Genomic DNA, 25,648 nt, shown 5'->3' with positions numbered 1-25,648 from the left:
ATAGTGCTTCCCTAAACACCTAAAGCCACCTTTTTATTTACTGTCTTTCCAGTTTTCTAGGCTCAAACATCTGTCCCTCAAAGCCCAGTGAACTGTCTGTCTGTCTGTAGTCTCTCCAGGCTGTTGTGTGAGTGAGCAGTATGCTGCTGCCAAAGAGCTGCATAACCTTTGCTTATGTTTGAGGTTTTCCCACTTGCCAGGAATTCAGGCATTGCATTTTGGTCTGATTCATTCATTCCATTAAAATAAATTTTTCCTGCCAGTCTAACAGCTGAAACATTGAGAGAAATAAAGTAATAATGTAAGAGAATCTTTTTTTTTAACAGCTTTAGACTTTTTGTCAGAACTGGAAAACTCATTTAAACTGACACTTTTGTCAGAAAAAATGTTAAGGAGTTTTGCAGATTGAGAATTCCTAAGTAGAAAAAAATTACAAAAAAAATTACAAAAAAAATTCCAGGTAAGGTCCAGACTGAGACATTGATAGTGTGTTAGTCACATCTAAAGAGTAACTCAAGCATTTCAGATTGCATAAAGATAATAAACTGTGAAGGTTAAAAAAATGCTGTGGAATGCACCTAATATTTTTATAGTCTGTAAGTTTTTTTCCCCTTTTTTCATTAAGGCTGTCCAGTCTTTTTTATTTATTTTTTTAAGGCACATCCCAAAAACTAGCCAAATTCCAGCACTGGGCAAGAGACTGAACTGAAAACCTCTTCAGATCTCTTCTAGCCTTATCATATCATAGAATGGTTTGGGTCTGAAGAGATCCTTAAAGATCAGCCAGTTTCAACCCCTCTATCATGGGCAGGGACACCTGTGCTAGACCAGGTTACTCAAAGCTCATCTATTCTGGCCTTGGACACTTGCAGGGATGGAGTATCCACAGATTCTCTGGGTAATCTTTTCAAGTGTCTTGCCACCCTTACAATAATTAATTTCTTCTCAATATCTAATATAAAGCCATTTCCCCTTGTCCTGTCACTACGTGCTCTGTAACAATTCTCTCTCCAGCTGTTTCATTGGCCCCTTCAGGTACTGGAATGTGTTGTAAGGTCTTCTCAGGGCTTTCTCTTCTTCAGGTTGAAGAGCCTCAGCTCTCTCCACCTATCTTTGCTGAAGGGGTGTGGTCTACCTCTGTATCTTTGTGGCCCTCCTCTGGATTTACTTCAAGAAGTCTTAAGAATTCCTTTTTTGCTGAAGGCTCCAGAGCTGGATGTAGCACTCCAGGTGGGGTCTCACAAGGGCAGAGTAGAGGGGCAGAATCCCCTCCCTTGACCTGCTGGTCACACTTCTGTGGATACAGCCCAGGATGCAGTTGGCCTTCTGGGCTGTGAGTGCACACTGACAGCCTGTGTCTGGCTTTTCATCTACCAGCACCCCCAAGTCCTTCTCTGCAGGGCTGTTCTTAAAGAGTCCTTCTCCCTGTCTGCACTCACCACAGGGATTGCTCTTAGCCAGGTGCAGCACCTTGCACTTGTTCAACTTCATTGTGTTCTTGTGGTCCCACTTCTCAAGCTCGTCCACGTCCCTCTGGGTGTCATCCCATCCTTCTGTTATGTCAACTGCACTGCTCAGTTTTGTGCCATCTGCAGACCAGCTGGGGGTGCTGGGTCACACTGAGCTTCTCATCCACTAACAGCCCCAAGTCTTTCTCCTCAGGGCTGCTTTCAACCCATTCTCTGCCCTGCCTGTGCTGGTGCTGGGATTGTCATGTGGGATCACACACTTGGCCTTTGCACAGTCCCACCTCTCAAGCTTGCCCAGATCCCTCTGGATGGCATCCCTTCCCTCCAGCCTGTTGATGGCACCACACAGCTTGGTGCCATTGGCAAACTTGCTGAGGGTGCCTTGATCCTGCTGCCCACATCACTGACAAAATGTCCAGCAGTGCTGGTCCCTATGCTGACCCTGAGGAAGGCACTCCTCACTGGTTTCCACTGGCACATCAAGCCCCTAAGTATAGTTCATGAGTGTGACCATCCAGCCAATTCCATGTCCCTCTGTCAAATCCATGTCTCTCCAGTGTAAAGACCAGGATGTCATGCAGAGCATGCCAAATGCTTTGCACAAGTCCACGTAGATGATTTTGGTTTCTGTTCCCTCCTCCACCACTGCTGTAATCCTATTTTAGAAGGCCATCAAATGTGTCAGACACAATTGGCCCTTAGTGAAGCCACAATAGCTGTCGCCTTCTTGTTTTCCATGTGCCTTAGCATAGTTTTCAAGAACATCTGCTCCATGATTCTATAAATCTGGTTTCAGTCATCCACTGGTTGCTAAGTTAAGCTTTTATGAATCATAAACCCCTATTTATCATAAATAAATGAGACAATTTCTGCCCAAGGGAAAATTTCTGTTGCCAGTTCATATTTGCCATTGCTGCAGTCAGCAAAGAGCCTGACTGTAGAAAAAAATCTATTGGAGGTCAAGATATTCTGTGTGAGTCCTGAAAGGTTTTCACCTCTTCATTTGAAAATAGCTCATAGCTGCTGACTTGGGGCTCAGGCAGAGAAAGATGGGTGTGCTACATCACGATTTTGGAGACAACAGTAGGTTTGTCTGGTTTTGTTGTTTGGTTCTTTTTTTTTTCCTCCCCATAGATGAAGATGTGGGAACAACCTTTTATTGCTGTTGTTGGGAAGATTGTATTCCTGTTTGGTTGTTTTCATGCTGATGATTTTCCTCCTAAAGATGTTTGAAGGTACCCAAACATTTGTATAGATTAGTACTTCAAAACCAAATTAGTAATGTATTCTTTTTTCCATAAAGAAGACAGAATATGTATTTAATTACCCAAACCTTGTGATTTGGACTGTGCTTATTGACTTCAGCTGACTTTAGTGTGGGTATTTTTATAGGTGTCAGTCAGTTTCAAGCACTGGATTGAAGGATGCTGTTGTCTGAATTGGAGGCCTGGGTGCCATGTTCAGTCTTTAATCTATTTTTGGCCCTCAGCAAAACATTCCATTTCAGACTTTTTTTTTTTTGTATTATTTTGCTTTATGTGGCTTGTAATTTTTTCTTTATTTTTCAGTAGGGAAAGGTGGTCCTTGCTGAAATTACTTTGCTTCAGCCATAACAGTGCTGAACTGAGCTTAGATGGGACTTCTGAGATCCAAGAAACATCACACAGCTCAACAGTAATATTAGAGTGACTGTTGGGTAATTTAAATTTTTTTGGCATTAAACATCCCTTGGTGAAATGTGAAGTAAAGAATGATGGTAACAAGATTGCCATATTTTTAATAGACTTTGAAGCACTTTCCATTTAGAAATATTAAAAGAGTTCTTGGCTGATCTTCAATATCTTAATAATTTGTAGGAAAAACTCTTCCAGTGTTGGGAAACAAGAAAGCTTTACAGCTGTCTCCTGCCAATGTTACAGCTCTCCAGCTTCCATTGTGATTTCGTTTTAAGTCTGAACACATGGTGTTTGACAAAACATTTTCTGTATTGAGCTTGCTGTTGATATTGCTTAAATGCATTAATTAGAATAAAATTGTAGCTATACATACAAAAAATAAAGACATTGTTATCCAATTTAAGCCATCAAAAGAAAGTTTGGGGTCTGAATTTAGAAATCATTATATCTGAATGTTTTTCTTCAGTGTACTCATTTTTTAGGGAAGACTTTGCAAGTAATTCTCATTATACACAGGGAAATGTAAACACAAAATTTCTCTATTGCCTTTCAAGTGGGGATTTTCATGCAGAGCATTGTGGACAAAAATCATAATCTTGCTCTTATACAATAAAAAAAAAAGTTAGAAATTTTAGCTCTGGAGGGTTTCCAGGGTTAACTTGTATTCTTGCTTTATTTACACTTCATAGAGCTAGTTGGCATAACCTATCCTAAAAAGCAGAAACTAATATGAAGTAAAAAAATATTGTCCAAAGAAAAACTTGTGGGAATTAAGTCTTTCCATTTGGTTGGGGATTTTGAAGTGTAGAAAAAAAGAGCCCAAATCAAACAACAGTGAAAACAGGAAAACAAAACCCAATACCAACTGGACAACAGCAAAACCAAAACAATAACAGAGAAAACCAGCTCCTCAAATTCCACTTTTCTAAAAATCTTCACAAAGGGAGAGTAGAGACCATCTTTGTTAAAAACTGTAATCAGAACTCAGTTTAAATTTTATTGCCCAACTAGGTTAAATTTGGATGAACAATCAAAGGGGTGATTGTGAATTAACCCAGCAAACTTCAGCTCACTTTCAGCTGGGTGTTTTAGGTATGGCTTTTAGCATCAATAAAACAGCATGGAGTGTAGGCTACCAAATACTCTCTTCTGTAGCTGAATTGGAGGACTTAAGCCTTGCAGGAGGTTTAAGTCACCCCTTGGAATGTGTGGATGGTGTGTGTGGATGCTTCTGTCTGCCTAGACTCCAGCTGGAGTGCAAATCTTGGGACAGGCTGAAGCACACGCAGCTGTGACTGGTGCATCTGTCAGTGCTGCTGGCTGGCACATTGGCCTAGGAATAGGAGTGTAGAATTATGGAGTGGAGAATGGGAGTGAAGATTAGGCCACCCTGTGCTTGGCTCAGCCCTTTGGTCGGTTCAGAACGAGTGAGTTGGGCTGTGATTGGTGTTGTGTGCTCAGACTTACTGCTCCAGCATTTGGAGTTCTGATGAAATGTTTCCATTACATTTCTTCAATTTTGCAGTAATGTTTGCAGTAAATCTTTGCCTACCTGTCAGGCACCAGGGGAAGGCAGGTCATGCTGGAAGGGAAGGTAAAACTGTATCCAGTCGTGGCAACAAGCCAGTGCCCTTTTTGGAAAGGGACAGTCTCGCTGTATGTGAGCAAAGCCAGCACAGTGGATGTGGTGACACCAGCCAGGATCTGCCAATAGTCTAAATTGCCAGGTGAGTCTGTAATGGTAAGAGAGGTCCAAGGTAAGGGAAGGCAGGCCTGTGAGTTTGGGTCAACAGAATAAATGGCCAGGATGGACTTGACTGCAGCGTGGCTGTACCACATTCCAGACAGGGCACAGAGGTAAGGCTGGCTAAAACAAGGAGTGACTCTTCTGAGGCTTCCTCTAGCTTTTTGTTGAAAAGCTCTCCTTAGGGCTGGTTGAGATCTCCCAAATAGTGCTATCAATAACTGAACTAGTGCCCGAGACCTGGCCCTAAGCACAGGAAGCCAAATTCCTGGCACGAGGGAGGCAGCTTTTGTTCTGAGCGCCTTCATATTGTTCTGCAAAACTCTTGGATACTAAAATACTGAAGAACACAGTTTAAGTGGATAGGCTTTCTGTAGTAATAATTTTGTCTTGAATTCAGAACAACTTAGGTACTGCCCTAAAACTTGGATTTCAGTCAAGGTCAAAGATACAAAAACTGTGCAGGGCTTCCTCCCTACTCCTGCTCTTCAAAAATTTTCCTTTGCATTTTTTTACTAGTATCACTGGAATTACACAGAGTGAATTGTTCTGATTTGGCTTGCAGTGGAAGCTATGCTATTGTTCCTTCTGGCTTAAAGGAGGAGCCGAGTAATTAAATGCTTTGAAAACGTGAAAGGTATGAAGAGTTTTTCACCCTGGAGCTGATTATATAAATGAATATATTGGCAAGTATCACTGTGGCCATATGCTATGATAGAATTTGTCAATGTGCTGCATCATGACAGTGTCCCATTTGAATGAAACAGTAGTAGATGTGATTTTAAGAGAAGCTATTTTATAATGTTCAATATTGGAATGATATTTTTACATTGTTTTGATATATTTCCTGACCTCTTTTCAAAAAACCACTTTCTGCACTGAAAACCAAAAAGTGCTTTTCTGCATAGGTGTTGCACAAGTCACCTGTGTAAAAAGTTTCCTGTAAGTGAGTTTATAAGGCAGAAGTGGCTTTCATGGTAAATCGGGTGTGGTGGAGGACAAAGAAAAGTATCATAAGTAAGGATTTTTCACAAATGAAATAATGTTTGATTGTTTAACACAATAGGTTAGCTAAGGAGAAAAGGAAGTAATAAGAAAAAATGTAGTATTTGCATTTCTGAAGAAAGTCAGTGAGCATAGCCTGGTCCCAGTTCTGCCGTATAATGGCATATAGGCAAATCAACCTACATAAATGCTTTCTAATGTGGTAGTCTGTGGATACAAGTTTGTGTTAGGCACTGGTTGCTTTTGTTCCTAGAATAACAAAAAGCGTAGTGCTGTTATAGCTACTTCAAGAAAATCAACAATCCAACTTGGCCATGCATATTTCATTTCACTGTTTAATGCTGGTAAATGGGCTAGTTCTAGAACCTTCTTCTGGCTCAAATATGTTTCCATGTTGTGAGGTATCAAAATTTGATAGTCTGCCTTTTGTTTTTTGAGGGGCTATATTCAAAAGGTGCTGAGGTAAATAATAGCCTCTTTATCATCCCATGTCTTTGTTTTGAGAAAATGGCCAAAGGATTCAGGGCTGAAGAAGAGTCTGTGATAGATATCAGTGTACTTAGTAAAGACTTATAATGAATAACTGAAATTGTTTGACTTGATCTTAAAGGTCTTTTCCAGCCTAAATGATTGTATGAAACCTGCTTTGTCCTGCATTCTTCTCATACTGCTTGTGGTTCTGCAATTATTTGGCACTCCTAATAATCTTGGTGTTTTACAGGATTTCTTCACTTATTCTTTAAGGTCGTTTTGTCTTCCTGTGGAAGTTAATATTGCTGTCATGGTGGCAGCTGTAACAGTATCTGCCAAAGAAAAATGGATGTGAATATAGGTTTACTTGGTATATTTTGTGGTACAAGCAGTACCCTGTAAAAGCCACCCTCTCTGTACTCTGTTCTTGTCACAACTCTCATGACAGTAATCTAAACTGGAACAGCTTTGGCTTTATTCTTGAAGAGGGACTTCTGGAATAGGAAGGGCATGAAGATGGCTTAAGGCCATATTTTCAGATTCAATTTTGCTTTTATTTATGAGTCAAGTGCAACTTGTTTGGAAAATGAATTTTAGTTGGCATAGTTACTGACAGTTTCTTTCCTTTCTATGCAGCCGTGCATTCATATATGGTTGCCACTAAAGCGGGTGACGTGCGGTGGGCTTTGTTCTGTGTTCTTAGTCTGCTGTGTTGAATAAAAGAATTGTGCTTGAAAGTACAAGGTTTACTTTTTTCTCATGAGTTTTCAGTCCTGTTTTTTTTAGGTTTCTACAAAAATCTAATTGCTGATTAAATAGCAGAGTGAGCTGCTATCTGCTTTTTGTGAATTGAGCTAGAAGCTTTATTTCCCCTTCTTTGTGGCTAGTATATTGTTGCACTTTAATTTTTCTCTAAATTCTCCCATGCTCTTAAGTGCAGTGATAAAGGTAACAGCTGGGGTAAAGCTTTGATAACAACAGCTCAAGTGCTAATGACTTCCAGGGGAGTATGTACCTGCACAGTTGGGCAAGCAACAAATAAAAATATTTTAGACTCCAGCTGACTAGCTGACAGATGCTAACTCTTCTGTATTTTGGTATCTTTTTTGTTAAAAACAGATGCTTGAATGGTTTTGGAAGGTATTTAGAGAGCTATAGTATGAGGATGTCTTCTGCTGACAGTTCTCTAATGAGTGAAGTGTTATCACTCTTTGGTGAGCTCTGTGAAGTCTTTTATAATACCTTACAGTGGCTCAATCTACCTTTAAAACACTCTTGTCCTTTGAATGGCCTTTGGTTGCAATAGCACATAATTACAGTCCTGAGAACATCCAATAGAAAGAATGAGAGTAAACCTCCTGTGTGCTTCTTTGAGGAAGAAAAACAATAATGCCTGTGCATTTTCATGGTAAATAGTTTTAGCTCTCGAAAAGTTTAGATGTTATCTCCAGCTTTTTCATCCACTGACTTCAGAATTATTTAATCACCTCCAGTGTTTTATAACAGCCAGGACCTGAGAGCCTCAGCAGTTCTCCTCCTGCTGGCCCCTATGAGTGGAATGTAGATCAACAGAAGCAAGTCTTTGTAGACCATAAAAATATTTACAAATGTGGAAAGAAGAGATGACTGGTGCAAGAACGAGGTGGTGCACTTGGTTCAGTGCTGATTTACTTTTTTTTTTTAGGTGATTTACTAAAATGTTATTTAAGTAGCTGCGCTGGTGTGAGTGAAGTATCTACCTCCTTTCATTTTATTAAACTTTATTAAGTAACCCCTGCTTCTGAATAAAACCAGGCTCTTGGCAAGGGGATTATGCTAGTTTAAAAATAATTTTTAGAAGCATGAGTAAGTGTTCTGCTGCCCCTGGCAAGTGTAAGTAAGTGTAGGTTTTTTTTTTTTTTCTTAATACAGTATGCTCTCAGCATTTTTAACTGTCAGAAGGTGACACTCTTCTTGCTTCATTATTTGTTATTGTGTTCTTTACATTTTTGCAGGTGAAATTCTTTTTTGAAGATATTTTAGTGTTAAGGTTCAGATCAGTAATCATCTATTCTAGGTGCACAAAACAGTGAAAACACAGCATGCCTTTCACAGATCCCAGTGGTTTTGGAAAATTCCATGGGTTTTCTTAATACTGGCATTACAGACCCTGTCTAGACATCCTCCCTTCTTGGATATGTATGACACAACTGTGAGAACAAATCATGGAGATTAGGATGGAAAAACATTATTTTGCATGGTTTTCTTGATAATTGCATAGTTGTTAATGGATGTGTCTCAAACCTTGGAGGGACAAGTTTTGTTGGCCATGGAATGCCAGGGATGAAGGAAGGGACAGAGAAAGCAACTAGGTACCTGGCAGGCAAAGAGTGAGGAAGATCAACACAGAAATAAACGTAATTCAGAATGATAATTCCTTAAAAGAAGTATCAGTACATTCTTTGCCAAAGAAAATATAGAATACAGAATACTGAATGAGGAGGGGAGTGGGAGAGGTGGACAGAGTTAGAGAAGAATGAAGAGAAAGGGACAGTAGTATTAACTGTGTAAAGGAGGACTAAAATGTGATAGGAAAGGTGGCAGTAGCTAAGGCCAGTGAGAGATTTCTTTCTGTGTCAGTAAGACCTGTACAACTGAGGAGTCTCTTTGGGATCAGGTGTGTGCAGCCTGCACGATTTGCTGACTCCAGCCCTTCCAGCAGCTCCCCAAAATTACTGCTGAAAAATTCACTTCAGCTGCAGCTCTAGAGATGAGTGAGGGAAATGATTCTCTTCTCTAACCATGCTATCATATTTCCATTTACCCAGCTCGAAATGAAAGGCTTTTAAAAAAAAAGGCTTTTGAAATGTTCTCAGGATTGCAGTTTTCCAGACTTTCAACCACCTATTCCCAACCATTATAATTGTTTACAAAGCAAAGCTTTTATTGCTTCCTCCCACGTAAAGGAAGCAGTGATGGGACAGAGATTCATCCCTAGATGACAATGTTATTGTGATTCCAAAACAAACTTTCTAAAATTTATTTTTAAACCAAAAAAGGACATTTTCTTCTCTGCAGTTGTTGCTGTGTTGTTTTAAAGACCTTTTCTCAGATGGGATATCAGAACTGAATCTGACTGTTTGTGCTAGTAACCTCATAAGATACAGATCATAAAACTTTAATTTTCTACTTTTGTGTATTACAAGGCCAGGTCCTTTAATTTTACTTGTTTTCCTATTAAATATTGGATTCCCATATTCTTTCTTAATGGCACCTGTACAACTTGTTCTCAGTTCTTGCTTTCTGTTTTGAGTGGAACAATACGGGTGAGAGAGAACAGGTAAGATTTCTTCCTATGATTTGAAAAGGCAGATCAGACCTTCAAAGCAGGTGTTATGTTGACAGTGTGGTGGTAGGTAGAGCTTTGAATCTGGTGTTTGCTGCAGGATGCTAAACAAGGTCCTTGTTAATAAACAAGTATGCATGCAGCTACTTGTCTTTGTATGGATTAAAACAATATATAATCTTTATGTGGCAGGCTGCAGCATCTCCAGCTTGACCTACCTGTATGTAAAGCAGGTCAGATAAAATTAGTAACCTACCTGCTGTGGTGAGGTTTTCTTACAGAATCACAGAATGGTTTGGGTTGGAAGGGACCTAAAACATCACCTAGTTCCAACCCCCCTGCCGTGGACAGGGACACCTTCTACTAGGTTGCTCAAAGTCCCGTCCAAGTTGGCCTGGAACACTTCCAAGGTATCCCCAACTACTCTGGACAAGAGAGATATGTTGCAATATAGAAAGAAGCAGAGTAAACTGGTTCATCTTTAGGGTGCAGCAGTGAGATGCAGTGAGTATCTGGATCTTTAAAAATAGTTTGAATATTCATCATCATCTACAGAGTTGATAATCTTAGGGCCTTTCCACTGACAGTAAGTCAACTACTGGTGTAACGCCTCTTGCTGTGCCTAGTCAGGACTGCTGCTGCTGCTGGCCAGTATTAGCTGCTCCTCATTGTTCCAGCAGAACATTTTGCCATTTGTGTTGATAATATCCATGTGACTGAAGTCATTCAGGCTCAAGATAAAGCTTCAATTCAAAGCCTTAAACACTAAGCTGCAATTGCATGAGGTTCCACTGGGTTAGATTTGGCTGTCCTAGAACACTGTCAGATGTGTAAACTTACTGTTTTTGTAAAAAATCTTTATTAAGTGCTAAAGAAGGAAAGAAAGAGGAAAACAAAAAGGGGGAGAAAGCTTTAGTGTTTTGCAGTAAAATATTTTTAAGACAAAAATTTATGCTAGTGGGACTAAGGTTAAGAAAACAAAGGATTTAATGTAGTGAGTCGAGAGTTTCAAGATCTTAATATATAATTGCATTTAGTATTGCATTTTGTAGTATTTTGTACCCAAAAGAGCACTTATATGCCTCAGTGAACATAATCCTTTTGTTTTTGCTTCTTGGAATTATGTTCATAAAACTGACAACCTGGAATACAAGACAAAACTGTGATTTTATTACATTTGGTGCAAAAATCACAGAAATTATTTGTGAGGATTTTAGCGACATTTTACCAGTTTTACTTTGAGAAGTATTAGAATGCTGTCGCTTTTGGGTGGGCTTTATGTAGATTTTCTTTTTTGCATTAATGATTGAAATCCTGCATTACCTACACTGTAGCTCCATCAGGGAATATTAATGGTCCATTTAGTGGCGCTGCAATGTGTTTTCTGTACAGGGATGCCTTAGATGGCCAAAGTCCCATAGGTCATAGGTCTAGGTAGCTATTTGAAGATATGGGAATAAAGCTCTTACAAACAGAGTAGCTGGGGGTTTTGCCTGTTTTAAAGCATGTTTGTGTTCACATCTCAGAGGACATTCTACTCCTTGATCTTAGGAGCAGGGCCTGGTGGGAGCAGGGAAGCAATAAATCTTCACCCTGAAATAAAATGTTCTCAATCTGGCTTTTAAAAAATAAAATATCAATTTGAATTTGAACAAAAATAACAGTAAAAATAATGTTGAAAGGACAAAAACCGGTCTTGCCTTCTCCACTGATTTTGCTGGGCTTTGACATCTTGCATTTGCAGTGTCACCTATCTCCCTGTGCACCTGCTTTTATCTAGGTGATATTTTGTATGAGGGCTTTCAAAGGTCCAGAACAACTCACATTGAAGATAACATTGTTGATACTGATGTAACAGAAAGTGTTGATGGTGCACCTGTTAGTATTCTGATTTCAAAACAAAACAAAAAACAAAAAAAAAAAAAACCCCAACATCAAAAACAACAAGAAAAGAAAAGTACAAAGCTCTGTACTTGTGTTCATTCTTGATAGCTGGGTTTAATGGAGACTTGCATCTTTCTGTAAGTTTTTCATATCCAGGTGAATAGAAGATGCTAGATTTTTTTCTCCTTCAGTCTTTTATTATTTTGCTTCTTTCCCTGTCAATACCAAGACTGTAATTGAACTGAAAAAAATGCTTATTTCTTTGCTACATGTGATGTTGAATAAGATTCCATTAACTTGCCTGATTCAGAATTCTAAGCCACAGCTTCTTTAGATCCAGTCTATTGCTCAATTTTAAAATAAATGGTATATATGAAATGTTTTTATATTGATTAATTTGGTTTTTGATAGTTTTAAGTTCAAAAATTCAGAGTAATAGCTGAATTCCAATACTACACATTCCAGAAATTGTTTTCTTACTGTCTTTATTAACTGCTTAGTGAACAAAATTGCATAGTAAACTGTAGAGTTGTTAAAAACAACACAAATAGTTTTTTATAAATACTGAAGTGCTCACAGTATTTATAAAGAACAAACCTGAGAAATAATTTGGTGCATTTTAAAATTGAGGTAATTTTTGCCACATCACAGTATGATTCAGGCATCCTCCTCAAGGCTGACTCAGCAGATTTTGCTGATGGGAAAGGAGGAAAAAAGGGGCAGAATTGTGTAGCCATGTATGTGAAGTTATTGAAGTATTGCTTCAATGTGATTTTTCCACAGAAAACAGTGACTGGGAAGGTGGTATGTGCGCTCTTTCCCTATTTAAATAAATTCCCATCACACTGCTACATTTCCCTACCAAGAGCTCCCCAAATTCTTTTGTATAAGGAAGCCTGCATTATTGCAGCATGTTCTGTTTCGGGACTTCTGGCAAAGTATTTATTACATTCTACACTTAAATGGAATAGCTGTTGTAACTGCATTCTTGGCTTCTCTTTAATTGCTGTCTAAGCACTGATAGTACGCATACTTTTTCAAAGAGTTTATGGAATAAACCCAATACTTAATGAGGTTAAAAGAAATCTGTCTCTGCATCTGAGTAGGCACTAAATCCTGCTGTAGTATGCTGGATCAGGGTAACACCGTGCTTTTTGTATAACTTCAATGCATCCAGAATCCATAAAGAACACAGCCATAGTTTCTGGGCAGTGCAAGACACTGTGGTCAGCCTTCATGTGACATCCCACAGTTGCTTACCATGGTGTGCGCCCAGATCTAGTATGAACTGGATACTAGGAAGTGGGAAAAGGTTTTCCTGCCTAAGAAAATTATAGGTATCACTTCAGGGCTATGTCTTCTGTTTGTAGTCTGTGGTTAATGGCAAAATTTCACCTTCTTAGAGCAACATACGAGGAAGGAAGGACTGGAGTAAAAAAGTTTTCTATAAAATGTGTAAAAAATAGAAGTATATCATCATGAAAGAATGATATAAAAGAAATCAAGAAAAACATGATGATATATGTCTATGCTAAAGGACTTGAGAAGAAATAATATACATAGGCCCAGTTGTGACAAGCATGTTCATACACTGCTAATTGATTGCAAACAACATAACTACTTGTGGAAGTGAAAACTGCTGGTGAAAACAGTGAAATCAGCCTCCAAATCAGCATGTTTATGAATTTCAGTACAATTGTATAGTATTACAGAGAGAATGAGCACTTTCAAAACCATTCAATGATAATTTAACATTATTTCTTTTCCTTCCTGTCCCACAGGTACTCTGTGTCTGTGTGTTAACGACAATCCTAGGATGTATATTTGGCCTGAAGCCTAGCTGTTCAAAAGATGGTAAATAATATGTCTTTTATTTAGTAATATTACTAAACAATTCCTTTTTTTTTTTGTGAATTAATTTTCCTATTTTCTGAATGCCACCCTTGTTGCTGCAGGAGGAGAATTGCACGAATTGCTTGAAGCAGTATCAGTAAGAGTGGTATAAAAATACCAGAAAATGAACCTCAGGTGTAGTCAATGATTGTGTGTACTCACTTGAGAGGTAAACTGATCCTGGTACTCAGTGTCTGATCTGGCAGCTTCCATGTATCCCAGCTGTCACTGTGGTGAATGGCTGGCCTTTTTCAGTTCACCATTAAAAAAACCAAAATGAAACAACAAAACACAACAACTTCTATTTCATGTTGTCCTGGAACATTTGTTTTTCATCTTTTCCAGTCAATTATGGAGGGGAAAAAAAAGGTTATTTTTTTTTACTGGTTAGAATTGTAGCCTGAAAACAGTCCTGGTGGAATTCCTCTGTCTGTTTTCTGTTCTGAAAAATATGTGGTTTTTTCAATGGTGAAGTTTCTTCAGGTAGAAGGTTACAAAAGATTTTTTTTTTAAGAAGTTAGGCTTTACTTTGGGAACAGCTATGAAGAATAATTCCAAAGCTGAACATAAAAGGATTTTCAACAGAAGTTCAGTTTATAAAATTTCTGTTACAGTATAGGTTACAATAGGTTTTTTCTCATTTTATTACAGCTCTGCAGTATTGTTTCAATAGTATCTCATTTTCTAATATCTCCTAAGACCTCAAGACTCTTCAGAAGACGAGCCAAATAATGCAGGATTTCCCTCACTCCCTTCTAGTGATGGCTCAGGATTAGACAGTGTGACCAAATTCTTAATTTTTGTTAATCCTTCACATCACTAATTTCTAGTTGGGTGGTGGTGCTTTTTTTTGTTTTTTGTTTGTTTGTTGTTTTATTGTTCTTGTTTGTTTGGGGTTTTGGTTTTTTCTTTTTTTTTTTTGTTTATTTTTGGTTTTTTAAATTTTTTTATGATTATTCCCCTGCCCTCAGCAACCCCAATCTAGTGGAAGAATGCTATGTCCTATTTTTGATATTGAAATTGAACAAAAAACAAACCAGTGATCAGTATACTCATGTTTGTATCTCTTGTGTCTGCTTTGGAACAGCCATCCTTATATCTTGAGATCCTACATACTCTGGGGGACTCTACCCACATCTTCCTGTGACACAGGGGCTAGGACAGTCACAGCTAGCTTTTATTTCATTGGTTTCTGCCAATACTGAAACACCATGTTCCTGCTAAAAGAGAACAGAACCCTTTGCTGAATATGATAAAAAATTAATGTTCGTTCAGTAAGAGGAAAAAAGCATTTGGTTGGATCAAGACTTCCCCTTGGCTGCCACTGTTTTTGCATCCATCCTGTATGTTGGAATCACCAACTGTGTCATTTCACACACTGGCTGTATTCGTTTCTTTTGCATGTTGACTGATTTGAGCTCAGCCACTGATATCTAACACTATCCAATATTACAGTGAAAACCTGCAAAGGTCGCTGCTTTGAAAGGACCTTTGGAAGCTGCCGTTGTGATAAGGACTGTGTCAAGCTTGGAAACTGCTGCTTAGATTACCAGGAAACATGTATACAACCAGGTAAGGATGGAAGAAACTGAGGGAGCAATCTCTCCTGTTCTTTGACAGGGGGCAGCTCAGCATATGTGAGTACTGCTGTGGTCAGGGCTTATTTCAGATGGGCTGTGAGTGCAGAACAGGGCTACTGAGCAGCAGAGTGTTTCTGATGCCCCTCATCTTCCCCTTTTTATGCTGTGTTGCATTCCTGGATGGAGTTGCAGTGATGATGGTGCTACTGGGGACTCCTGTGGAAACATCAGGGCTCTGGTACAGCTCTGTTTCACACAAGCAAAGCTTGTGTTTCACCCGGCTGGATTACTTAGGAGCTGACAAAGCCAGTAGGCTGGCTTTCCCATAGCTCTCCTGTGAGAAGAGAGGCTGCCACAGACTGTGCTGCTGCCCTCCCCCTTGGAAGGAGGAGGAACAATGGCAACTCGAGGTCTTAGCCAGCTTTTTGTTTGCTGGTGGTGAGACAACAGTAACCCGCTTTGTCCCTGGCATCAGGGCTAACTCCTACGTTCTTGGGCAAGCCTGGAATAGAAGTGCATTCTGCATATTGCATTTGTCTGTCATCGCCTGAGTGAAGAAGGGGAAGGACAGAGCAGCTCTGTGAAAGCTGCCATCTCTCCTTACCCAGCTGCTCAGGCCCTCGGCCCTGCTACTCCCTTGCCTGAATGTGAAGCAAGGGTCATGAGCATGAATCAAGGCAGGATGACAAAACAGATTGCACTGGTGAAGGATTGCGAAATGAGAAGCAGCTGCCATGATTTGCCAGAAGGCAAAGGTCAAATAGACAAACGTGTGAAAAATACCTAGGAGAAATTTTACAAGGAAAGATGTTAGTGTGTGTAGAACATCAAGTACAACACTTGACTATTTTCTCTACTTTGGTTTTGCCTCTATGCTTCAAAGCCAGCATTCCTTTCAGAAAACTTTTTTTTTCTTACTCCTCTTTATATAGATTTGTTTAATTTCTGGGTGAGACCACACTGATACATTTAAAATTCCAATGTGGATGTTGATAACCAAATGATTAAACTGCGCTCAGATCCCTACTTCAGTTGACTGCTACTGAAAGTCAAGTTGCACAAATATAGTTGATATATCAAGGTATATAATCCATGGGTTTTACTCTGTTTTATTACATCACTCCCCCTGAGTATAAAGGTTCTTTAAAAACAAACTGGAGAGTCTGTCTTAGCACTAGGAATATGAATGAATTCATTGGTGCTGTTTTTGGGGTTTTTTTAGAATTAGACCTAACATCAATGGAGAATCAAATTCTAATTTCCCAATACTGTCATGTAACTAGAACCATAATAGATTCTTCTCTCCCTTTCATGGAAGTAGAGCTCTATTTGATATTAGTGGAAATACTGAAAGTGAGATTAACCTCCTGACAATGCTTTTAGGGATTTCTAATTGGTAATCATGTATGAAAATCATTGAGTATCTTCTGCTCAAACATCTAGATTTGGCTTCCATGTCTTCCCTTCAGTATTCACTCAGCTCGTAAATTGGCTGGTGTTTATCCTCACTGAATGTAAAGGATTTATTTGTGTTTATGACTGCTAACAAATCATAGAATCACAAGATATGCTGAGTTGGAAGGGACCCATCAGGATCATGAAGTCCAACTCCTGACCCTGCACAGGACAGGCCAAGAGTCACACCATGTGCCTGACAGCTATCCAAATGCTTTTTGAACTCTGTCACTCTGAGGTTTGGTGCTGTCACCACTTCTCTGAGGAGTTTTTTCCAGTGCCCAGCTGCCTTCTGGGTGAAAAATCTTTCCCTGATACTTAAGCTAAAGCTCACCTGACTCAACGTCATGCTTTTTCCTTGAGCCCTCTCACTGGTCACAAGAATGAAGAGCTTGGTCCCTACTCCTCTGTTTCCCCTCATGAGAATGTTGAAGACTATAATGGAGCTTTTCCTCTGACTCCTCCAGGCTGAACAAACCAAGTGACCTCAGCTGCTCCTCATAAAGTTTCCCCTCCAGACCCTTCACCATCCTCATGGCCCTCCTTTGGGCACTTTCTCATAGTTTAGCACTTATGTTGTGGCATCCAAAACTGTCCCCAGCATGGGAGGTGAGCCTGCCCCAGTGCAGAGCAGAGCAGGACAATCCCCTCCCTTGCCTGGCTGGCCATGCTGAGCCTGATGCCCCCAGGACAGGGTTGGCCCTCCTGGCTGCCAGGGCACTGCTGACTCATGTTCAACCAGGGCATCCAGGTCTTCAGATGATAACAATGTACTGGAATATGCCATTCAGCGAAACCAGTATTGTTCTCTAATGAAGTCAGCAGTGGGGCTGAAGTCAGCAGGTCTTCCTGTGAGCTTATGTATAGAGCCTTAAATAGTGACAGTGATACCTGTTACTAAGAGGTGCTGACAGAGGCTGGAGTGCCTGAAGATGACTGGTAAAAGCCACTGTGACTTCAAATGCAAGTCAGAATAAATTAATGCTGCTGAGTGTTTTCTAGGTATTCCAAATTCAGACTAAATTCTTTTTTCTGGTGGAGTTTTTTTTGTTTTGTTTTGTTTTTTTGTGTTGTTTTTTTTTTTTTTTTTTAAATAGTATGAGCTTACCAAATTAAACCCACATAAATTACCATCTTTCAGGAGATCTGTAAAATGAATTCTTTCTGGTCTGTGGTATTTATACCCATATGCTGCATAGTTGTATTCAGATGACTGTGCTCTTGGATATTTAGTCATGGGTGTTCCTGTTTCCTGAAGTGCCAAAGTTTGTGATACTATGCATGTATGAGATAACTCATTATCTCTGTTACACCTGAGGACTATTTCTCAGTGAGTAGAGATTTTAGACTGAACTTAACACTTGCATTATTAGTTCTGGACTTACAGCAGTATTAATCATTGTGCTGTCCTTCTCTCTCACCTGTTTTTTAGCCCACATATGGACCTGCAATAAATTCAGGTGTGGAGAAAAGAGGCGACAAGAATATCGTTGTTCCTGTTCAGATGATTGTGTGGAAAACAATGACTGCTGTGTTAATTATCAAGCTGTTTGTAAAGGCAAGTATCATCAACAAATTTCTACCCTCTTTCCTATGTACCTATATTTGTGTAAACAGAGCAAGAACATAATATGACTTTAAAAGCATCTGGTAACATGAAAGAAACCTTTCATCTATCAGTAAGAATGTACTGTCTTAAAAAAATGAATTGCACTCATTTGTTTTAAGGAGAGGCAAGCTGGGTTGAAGAAGAGTGTGAGAACATTACTGAACCTCAGTGTCCAAAAGGGTGAGGAAATTTTATATTTGCATACCTCTGCTCTTTGCTTGCGTTTCATTTTTGAGATTGTTTTCCCTGCTGTGCCTTCCTGGGACCTGCTTGCCTTTTACACACACAGTGAAAGCAGCTGCCAGTCAGAGATGAACACCTGTTCAGCCAGCATTTGGTGGTGCTTACTAACCCATCAGGTTGCTCTATCTCAGCACTTGCTTGACCTGCAAGATATGCCTTTTCCTCAATCCTGGTGTTTCTCACAGATGTGTTCTCTGGGCAACTCTGCCTGGTTGCCAGTCATGTTATTGACCTACATGTGCTACGATGCCCATCATTCCAAATATTTTGGGACCCATCCAGCAATCTTAGACTCCTGTCTCCCTTCCTTGTCTCTTTCAAAGACCTTTCCAATACCTTGTATTTTCCAGCCTCAGGACTGCAAATTGTGGGCAGATCTGTGTTCCAGCTCCACCAGGAGTGGGACAACACTGTTTGCAAGCTGTCTGAATTACTTTCTTTAAAAGGTGTAAAGTGCCATGGGATCCTGGTATTCTCTGGCTCAGCTCCACATTGGGCCTGCTCCTACAAGTTATGTATACAGTGTGTGAGGAATGACTCATGTGGTTTATGGCATCAGCACTCAGGCTTGAATAGTGCAGTGGAGCTCCCAGCCAGGAAAAAAAAGCTTGTATTACTTGAACTGTTTTTGCTTTGGGATCTTCTAAGTTTATAGTTGAAGTTGACTATAAACTATGATTGTATGTCTAAGCTGTCAGTAGAAGTGACTTTAATTCTTGATTGATTTATGTTCCAGTAGTAAATACTTGCTAGACATGTTATGGGACAGCTATATTCTTATATTCTATATATCAAAAAAAATACACACCTTTTTTATTTTGATTTTGAAATTACAGTGCAATGAGATATTTCTAGTAAAGTAAAACCATTTTATTTTGTTCTTTTGTCATTACATTTTTGACTTAAGATATTTAAATCATGCTATTTTTATTCATTGGCATTATAAAACTGTCAAACAAAATACAAAATATTTCCATGTGAAATATTTCATTCCAATTGAGAACCCTTCATTCTGATTCAGAACACTAACAGTTGCTGAACTTTCAGAACCTTCATCAAGACAGAAACTGGAGCTTCTGTCCAGCTTGTAGTCGAAGTCCCCCTATGTAGGAAGGTGATTGTTTGTTCTGAGTTCTGGAGCCATTTGGGATTTCTTGCTGGGAACTGAGTCTAGAATGATGATTTCTCTAAGGCAGGGTTAGGAAGCGTTGCCCCCAAGAGGTTGGTAAACAGAGAAGAGTCTTGTGCAGATCCACAGCCAGAGTTACTGACGCAAATGCCGTAGGGCAACTCCTGTTGGTTAACTTGTTTTTAGGGTTTTTTGTTTGCTTTTTTCTGTTCAGCTCATGAAAGGGATACATAGTTACTCCTCTAAAATTGTTTTAATCCTGGTAAACCCCAAAATGTTGCAATAAAACCCAGCCCAGGAAAGGGTGATGTGTGGTCAAAGTTGAATCAAGCAGTGTTGACTGAAGGTTCATCTTGGACTATTAGCACACAAGCCTCTCCCAAAAGTAACAACTCTGTAAACAATCTGCTTCTTCCTATGCTGTGTGGTAGGCAGTAGAATTTAGTTGCAGTGCTCATTTTGAGACTTCAGGATATCAGTTCTGATTCTGTGCATATTAATACAGCATATTTTGTGTATTCAGATTGCTGGTTTTATTCTGTTTTAGTTTTAGCTGGGTTTTAGCTGTACCTGTGGTGCAGAATAGACAAAAGATGACACAGCATTCAGTGAGTTGCTTAATCTGAGAAATCCCACTGATTTCAGTGAGTTAACTGCTCACTGATTTCACTGATCAACAAATTAAAATTAAGTACACAGCTAAGTCTTTCCAAAACTGAGTTCTAGCCATTCCCACTTCTAAGAGTGAAATAATACTCAGACAATTCAAACCTACCTAAGCAGTTCATCCTAGTACTTACATAGATGGCTTTACTGATGACTTTTTGCCGTCTTTTTGTCCTCTTGTCTTTTTCTGTACTTCAGGCCTATTACTATTTGTCCTGTCTTCATTGAGCTGTAAGAGCATCTAATTACTTTCCTCTTTGCTGATCTCTCCATATATCTGGAGATTGCTCTTATGCCTCCTGCTGAGGCTTTCTGTACATTTAGTGGAAAAGAAAGCTTTTCCTCCTGTGCTTTATGGCTGTATATGGGCAGTATGAATGTGTGTGGGATGAGAAGTCTTCTGTGTATTACATTAAGCTTTTCAAGGGCACTTTCTTTTCCTTCCTATTTTGCTTTCTTTCCCTTTCTTTTAATTATGGTCTAACCTGCCTGCAGCGAGGGAGGGCAACTTGGCAATGTGTTCCATGGTTCTGGCCTCTTGATCATCCAGACTGGTGAGCCTACTAGACCCCAGCAAGCCTGTGTTGCCTGCATAGTGTTTCCATAGAAGCCAGTTTATAGGAGGGGATAATTGCCACTGCATTTCCTTCAGTTTGGAGTCAGGATGTGACTGTGGCATACCTATTTATCCAAGAGCTGTGAAACACGCTTGTCTTACTGTTTGGACACAGCCAGCATGAATCACCAACAGGACCAAAACTTGTGCCTCCCAGGCTTTGCTTACTCATGACAGCCCATTCATTAACTAGCAAGTGCAGTCTTGGCCACTGACAGGAAAAATGCATGGAAGTGGCTGATATACCTCAGAATGGAGCTTGGGTCAGTTTGTCTGGGGGTTTTACTGGAGCTGTTCCAAAGAGAGTGTGGTTTGACATGGTCTGTCATGCTTTGCTTCCCTGAGCACTAGGGCAGATCACTAAATATAGGAGTTTTGGCATGTGTAGAGTATACAAGAAGTGAAATGGGCAATTGCTCTCCTTGTGGCAATGGCCAGTTTTGCCAAGTTTAATTTTACATGTGCAAAGGGGAGAGCAGCTAGATTTGCAGACAACCAAAACATGTATTTAACAGTTGGTTCACTTGTAAATGCCAAACCAGAAGCAGTTGCGTAAAGTCCCTTTCTAAGTGCTTGTTTTAAGTTTGGTGGGGTTTTCTGGTTTTGGTTTGTTTTCTTCTTTTTTTTTTTTTTAAGTTAGATTTGGTGGTAAGTAATATTGAACAGACTTTGCCTCAAAGTTCACATTTTATTGCACAGAACTTTGCAGTGAAGATTTTTAGACCTCAGCACTGAAGTGAATCAGTTTTTTGAGAAGGGACATGGAGAAGGTATTTACAAAACTTGTGGAGATCAGAATCTGTGGTGCAAAAATACTTTTAATATGGGCAAAGGTAGTGCATAAAGTTTCCTTACTCTGTTTTGCCATCTGGCTTTAGTTTTGACCTGAAAATTATTCATTTCTTGTTCCCACCTGTGCCATATAAATTAAAAAGCAGGCTACAAACATACATCTTAGAAATGCATTTAAAGGTTTTATTCTGTCTGGGGTATAGGGTAGGCTATGTAATAATTCTGACTAATGAAATCCTTTTGGCTGATCTGTTGTCCAAATTGTTCATTAAAATTTTCTTGGGATTGACGTGTTTTGGTTGCCTGACTCTTCCTTAGTTTAATATAGTTACATTTGTTTGACTGACACACAGCTTAGAAATGTTTCATTTGTAAACGGCTCTTCAGATTTTTTTTTGTGGCATACATCACTAAAGAAATTGTCAACACTTGATAAATGATATTTGTCTTCTATCCTCACTGTTTTATTTTTGGAAACTAGAGTACAACAAAGTTTAAAAAAATGTAAATATAAAAAGGGAAAATGAGCTGGCAATAAACCAATATTTTAATATTATAATATTATAAATAGTAAATTGTTTTATGAAATTCCATATTTTCAATAGTTATTGCTGCACAGCAGTGATTTTTTTTTTTTTTTTTTTTTTTCAGTCTCACATGCCCTCATGTCTATAGGTCAAACACAGGGTATGTTTTCTTCAAGGGAGAAGTTACTGATGTTACAGAAGTTACTATTCCTGTCTGTGATGCAATGTTTTAAGTACTTACAGTTGGAGAGAAATTGTTTGAACAGGGCTGAATCTGAGAACAAGTCAAGACTGGAAAACATAGGTCCTGTGGAGACTGGAAGGGGAGATTTTGTTTTTGTTGGTTCCAGTGAAATCAGTATCTGAATTTATCTGTCAAGCTCCTGGCTGAAATGCTGTTACAGTGTTTCCAGTCGCAGGGCCGCATTTTTGAATTTGGAGATTGGTAGGACTTCTGGAGCAGTAAGCAAGTTCTTTTTGGTAGGATAATCTTTGTAAGATGAGAGGAAAAGTATGTGTTTTAGTTGCTGATTTAACATACCCTGTACATTAGACTTGCTTACGGTTCTATGCACTGTAAATATATATAAAAATACTTTTTTTCATCTAGGTTACAGGTTGTTCAGGAGGAAAGTGAATAAAGGAAAATTTGGCTTTGCATTGCCTTATTTCTTTCCCTGCTCTTAGCTTGGGATGGGAGAATGGTGTTGGAGGGGCTGAGTGTTGCTTCAGTGGGACTGATTTCAAGATAAGGAGTACCAAACCCACCAGATGGCTCACCTGAGCATCTTGGCTTGTTCACCTTAAAGGTGTGTTTGAAATCAGGCCTTGCCATGACTTTTCTGTGCATGCCCTGCTGCCAACCTCAGCCTCTGGGCATGGATTGCTCTGCCAACCTTCGAACAGAGGGACCGGAGCAGTTTGCTCACCACTGTGCCAGCCAAACTTCTGCTGAGGATGACTTCCTTGGCCTGGCTTATAGCCCCATAATGAACATTTCCACTGTCTGGGGAAACTTTCTTGAAGTTAGTGATAGGAAACTGTTTCTCAGAGTCTGTCTTTTAATATTCAATTTCTGTTTGTTCAGATTTACCAAGTCTCCAGTGTTGCTATTTTCGTTGGATGGCTTCAGAGCGGAATATTTGCAGACTTGGGGTGGACTTCTACCTGTTATTAGCAAATTACGTGAGTAGTTTCTTTGTCTAAGAACTATTATGATGTCTTACCTGAAAAAAACCCACAAATGCAGCTTTCCTCACTCTTTAAAATCCTCACTCTTCTGCCATGAATATGGAAGTAGTTGGCCTAAAGAACACCCATGCACAAAGAACTTCAAGTGTTGGACAGTGGAAGGGCAAGAAAGAGAGGGCTTGAGGAAAGGGCCCTTTGGATTTTCTGTGAAATCTTATAAGTTATAGCCCCTTTTATATTTAGGATTGGGTTTTTGTTTTTTTTTTTTTTTCTGTGAGGTTATTTTATTCAAAATAGAAGTAGATCCTTTTTACTCTATAATGCATATCATCTCATATTTAGGTGGAATGGCTTTGGGAAATGAAAAGCATTTAATTATATTTGGAAAAAGGAAGACCGAGAAGGAGTAGACTAAGAGGAGATGATATAGAAGGGCTGGTAGAAATGTAATGAATCCAAGAAAACCTTAATTTAGCAAACATTTCCAGAAGAAATATTCCCCAGCTTTTTTAGTGTCTCACTTGATTTGGTGGTGTCTAAATAATTTTAGTTACTTTTCCTGTTTCTGTTTTGGCTGTGGTCTGTAGAGATCTGATGGTATTACTTGTCTGAAAAATATGCCAATCTTCTTGACATTCAGAAATTACTACCTGGGGTGCCTGGTTTCAGTTTGACTAAAAATAAATCAGTAAAAATACTTGCTTTTTTACACAGTGGTTGTTACAACTTGAAGTGTTCCAGAGGATAACAATTCGCAGATGGATCTGAGGTTTTGGGTTCTTTTTAGTTTTGTTCCGTGTTAGAATAAAATGAGACATTTGCAAAGTTTTCATTAGATGCAGCTATAAAAAATTTAAACTGGAGAAAATTTCTGGGACGTTTCTAGGAGAGGCTGGCTAGTACAAATTATTCTAGCTCTGCCTGAGATACAAGATAGAAGTGTCACAAAGCATCTGTAGGAATTCCAGTCTGCGGTATTCCCTTACACATGTCAAGTTTCTTCATTCTTTGGTCTGGATAGACTACAGTGAGACTTCTCTCACTGACTTCTGTAATTAACTTGCACTTCTCTTTGCACTGAGCCCATGACAAATTCTGACCACTAAGAAATACAAATATATTTGTATCTTCATCAAAGTAATTTCACTTCTCCATAGCTACAAGGTTTTTGATGGTCAAAATGTGTATTTTTAAAAGATTCTAATACCAGAATGCCTAATCATACATGTTTTATATCCAATAAAATACTTTCCCCAGTCTGGGGGCAAGTATTAATTCTGCATTATGCTTACGGTTCTAAAGTACTCTGGATCATTTTTTGGTAAAATGCTAGAAGGGCTTTGCTATACAATGTGCTATGGTATCTTCAGTTTTCTTCTTTTTTCCCCCCTCATAGTAAAAAATTGGTGAAATGCTCAGATAAAGCAAATTTTCTTTAGTAAGAGAAAAATATTCTCATTAATGAAACTTGGTGTCACTGAGGTGTATGTCCACTCTGAGGGCCTGTGGCTTCAAATCTCTTATGTGCTTTATGTTCCATGTGTCCAAAAATGGTGGAAGCAGTCTTATTGTAAAAATAAACTTGTATATGAGTGAGTAAATACTCCTGCAAGACTTCACTGTTCAGAAAAAGGTAATGAAATCTATTCCTCTGTGTAGACAGGTGACAATAGTGAACAAATTGCTTGACTATTGCTGAAAAATTGTTTTAAAAAATGTTGGAGTTCATAGCTGTCCATTTAAAGGACTACTAAATTTTCAAAAAGAGTTTAAGAATGACAGCATTTACAAAGCAGTGAATAGCTACTCACATGCACTAACTTGTGGGACTGCCTGATTCTGTGTTAAATTAGGACCATGCTAAATACCTGGATTTTTATCTTTAAAGCATTTGGTGATAAGTGCAGAACTCCAGTAGATAAAAATATTGCCATTATTGGTTCTGTTAATTCAGCCATGCTTGCAGCAATATTCTGGTTTCTTCTTGGAGAAATCTGTCAGAGTAGATGCTTGTAAGACTAAAATAATTTCATAATTTCACTTTTACCATGTTTTGTTATACATTTGCTCTCCCTGCTATTTGACAGATGGACAATTCAGCATGGTCCTGAGGGATTTTAGGGAAGTCAGACATTGTCTTGCTATGCACATGTGGTGTTCAGAGAAGACATTTTCATATACAGTTATGCTGCGGTATTTTAAGTTTTAGATAAATGATCCTTTTGTCTTAAAACATCTTTAGCTAAGCCAATGAGCCACAAAGAATAATGATAACTCTGATGGAAAGTCCTAGCAAAAACCCCCTAGGATTTTTGGCAAAACTTTATAAGTGTGTTTCTCTATTACTTTAAAAAGCAAAGCAAAACAAAACAA

The 25,648-nt window shown here is 39.0% G+C and overlaps 1 protein-coding gene across 1 annotated transcript in view; it reads left to right on the top strand.

Moving 5' to 3' along the window:
- The window catches only part of ENPP1 (ectonucleotide pyrophosphatase/phosphodiesterase 1), a 52,709-nt gene that overhangs the window by 2,470 nt on the left and 24,591 nt on the right, over positions 1-25,648 (top strand). The window contains exons 2-6 of the mRNA XM_050972511.1: positions 13,356-13,428; positions 14,923-15,039; positions 17,935-18,060; positions 18,231-18,291; positions 23,172-23,269. Of these exons, the coding sequence (XP_050828468.1) occupies positions 13,356-13,428; positions 14,923-15,039; positions 17,935-18,060; positions 18,231-18,291; positions 23,172-23,269 (475 nt within the window). The remainder of the gene's footprint in view (positions 1-13,355; positions 13,429-14,922; positions 15,040-17,934; positions 18,061-18,230; positions 18,292-23,171; positions 23,270-25,648) is intronic.

The sequence above is a fragment of the Serinus canaria genome, chromosome 3 (genome assembly GCF_022539315.1).
Source record: "Serinus canaria isolate serCan28SL12 chromosome 3, serCan2020, whole genome shotgun sequence".
Classification (NCBI taxonomy): Eukaryota; Metazoa; Chordata; class Aves; order Passeriformes; family Fringillidae; genus Serinus; species Serinus canaria.
This window is presented reverse-complemented; position numbering and strand designations above follow the sequence as displayed.